The sequence below is a fragment of the Aplysia californica genome, unplaced genomic scaffold (assembly GCF_000002075.1).
Source record: "Aplysia californica isolate F4 #8 unplaced genomic scaffold, AplCal3.0 scaffold01759, whole genome shotgun sequence".
Taxonomy (NCBI): domain Eukaryota; kingdom Metazoa; phylum Mollusca; class Gastropoda; order Aplysiida; family Aplysiidae; genus Aplysia; species Aplysia californica.
Window position 1 is genome coordinate 1 of NW_004799029.1, and position 2,895 is coordinate 2,895.

The 2,895-nt window shown below is 38.0% G+C and overlaps 1 protein-coding gene across 1 annotated transcript; it reads left to right on the plus strand.

Moving 5' to 3' along the window:
- The first annotated feature begins 42 nt into the window (after window positions 1-42).
- Window positions 43-477, plus strand: LOC101863161 (alpha-N-acetylgalactosamine-specific lectin-like). Its single transcript, XM_005113232.1, has one exon. The coding sequence runs from the start codon at window positions 43-45 to the stop codon at window positions 475-477; it is 435 nt and encodes a 144-aa protein (XP_005113289.1).
- Window positions 478-2,895: the final 2,418 nt, after the last annotated feature.

Sequence of the window (2,895 nt, forward strand, 5' to 3'; positions counted from 1 at the left end):
TCGGAGCGTCTGTGGGATCAAGTGTCAGACGAGCGATGCAACATGAGCGCAGGTTTCGCCATGGCGGCTCTCCACAACCAACAACTGTGTCTGAAGGTGATCTTTTCTGAACAAGTCAACTTTACCACGGCGAGAGCGAGATGTGAGGCTTTCGACAATGGTCGTCTTTTCGTCTCCGACACAGTAGACAAGTTGAATCTTCTCCGTCAGATTCACGACGCTGTTATGAATGGTAGCAGGTTTAATTTGTACGTGGGTATGAACGACATTGTCACAGAGGATGAATTCTACTGGGAAGATGGGAGGCTGGTCACCGAGGAAGAGAAGAAGCTGTTGTTTCAACCAGGCCAGCCGGACAATTATCGGGGAAAAGAAGACTGCGTGATGTTTTTGTCACACGTTCACAAACTAAATGACTGTGGATGTAGTCTCAGGCTCGGGTATGTTTGTGAACAACATTCTGAGGTGAGCGATTGACAAGTTCGTAAGCTCTGGAAGAAAATATTCCTACAAAATCCATGAGAGGAAATAAAAGAAAGCCGATGACCCAGAAATGAGTAACGCAAATATTGAGACGAACAAAGCCAGAAGTTGGAACAGTCACCACCTGGACTGAAGAAAGCGAAGACCAGCTGAGAGGATGTTTTGACTGTACCAAATGGAATGTTTTTATTAATGCATGTTGTGATATCAATGATTTATGTGCAACAGTCACAAACTATGTTACATTTTGTGTAGATATAGTGGCCCTTAAAAACAAATTACCATCTTCCCTATCTTTAAACCATGGATAAATTCTGGAATCAAAGACATAATCCATAAAAAGAAAAAGGCTTTTAAAAACTATGCCAAAACAGAATTAAAATTCATAGACAAAGTTATTAAGAAAGTAATCTGGGTTGAAAAACAAAAATATAAAAAAAACTGGAAGATATGTTTCGATCAAATAACTCTCGAGAGACATGGACTGGGCTTAAGACCATAGTGGGCTACAAAAATAAACCAACAAACATATGTGTTGACAACGAAGAGGACTATGCAAATACACCTAATGCTTTTTTCTCTCGTTTTTGACAAAGGCAGTCCGTGTGACCTGCCATGTGTAAACACCAACACAAATGAAAATAATGTTGTTGTTGTTGTTGTTGTTGAAGAACGTAAGGTTAGATGTGTGTTTGGACGTGTGGATGTGTGTATATGTATGTTGTTGTTGTTGAAGAACGTGAGGTTAGATGTGTGTTTGGACGTGTGGATGTGTGTATATGTATGTTGTTGTTGTTGTTGAAGAACGTGAGGTTAGATGTGTGTTTGGACGTGTGGATGTGTGTATATGTATGTTGTTGCTGTTGAAGAACGTGAGGTTAGATGTGTGTTTGGACGTGTGAATGTGAGAAAGGCGTGTGGTCCAGACGGTGTGCAGCCTAAAATTCAAAACATGTGTTCAGCAAAACTTTTATTTACACCTATATTATCAACCAGTTGTTGTTGACACTGGCTATTTCCACAAATTGGAAATGTTCTGAAATTGTCCCCCTTCCAAAGAAAGAAAAAATTGCGGAAATGAATGACCTAAGACCAATAGCCTTAACATCGGTAGTTATAAAATGTCTAGAAAAAATTGTGCTAAAAAGACTACGAACATACATAGAACCCATCCAGGACCCTCTACAATTCCCATATCGTCACGGGAGAAATGTGGAAGACGCCATTCTACTATTTCTTGACAACATCTATAGACACTTAAAAACATACTGTAGGATCCTGTTTGTTGATTTTTCGTCAGCTTTTAATACTATCCAGCCTGCTATCCTTTCAAAGAAGTGAGAAAACACAGGTGTTAACGTCAATTTAATATCATGGATAGCCAATTTTTTTACCAACCGTACCCAGTATGTAAAATTAAAACATTCTTCATCGACATACATCACAACAAATACAGGGGCCCCTCAAGGATGTGTTTTGTCACCAGTTTTATTCACACTATACAAGAACGATTGCCAAATAAACAACAGTAACATCAAGTTGATAAAATTTGCAGATGATTCAACCATATTTGGACTAATTCAGGCTGACCATAACGAAACCGCTTACCGGGATTTTGTACTTAACTTTTCTGACTTGCTTGAAAATCATCAGCTGCTTTTAAATTTGAAAAAAACAAAAGAACTTGTTGATTTTAGAATAAAGAAACTGCCCTTGCAGCTACTCGAAATTAAATGTGAAAACATGGAGCAAGTGTCAGACTAGAAGTGTTTGGGTGTTACAATAGACAACAAACTCAACTGGCGTGTCCACACTTCTCTCCTGCATAAAAAGTGAACAAAAGACTATTTTTTCTCAGGAAGCTAAAGTATTTTAAAGTTGATAAATTCTCGATGTCCATATTCTACCATTCAACCGTAGAAAGTATGATCAATTTTTGTATAACAGCATGGGCCGGGAACCCAAGACAACAAGAAAAAGAAAAATTAAATCGACTAATACGGAAAGCATGTAAAATTTCAACATCTTCATTCCCCTCCTTGGATGAAATGTACATAACAGCTTGTACTAAAAAAATTTGTTCCATCTTTTTAGACAACAAACATCCCTTATTCCCTCAAATAAAGACATCAGTCAGAAGTAAAAGACCTAGGCTTCTGATCTATATTAAAGAAAGATATAGAAGGTCATTTTTACCATCATCCATCAACATGCTTCCGTCTTAAGCATCTAGTATAAGTATACTTACGACCTTAGAGCATGCATCAGAATAATATTGAGTGTGCATCTAGCTTAAGATTATTATTGTTTATATTGCTGCTCATTTATATTATGCATGTGATTGTAAGCCTACGTGTGTATGCACACAACACACACACACACACTCACACACACACACACACACACACACAT

What these genes read in the sequence shown, in the direction of transcription:
- LOC101863161 (XM_005113232.1), top strand. Translation starts at nt 43, where the DNA reads ATGAGCGCAGGTTTCGCCATGGCGGCTCTCCACAACCAACAACTGTGT.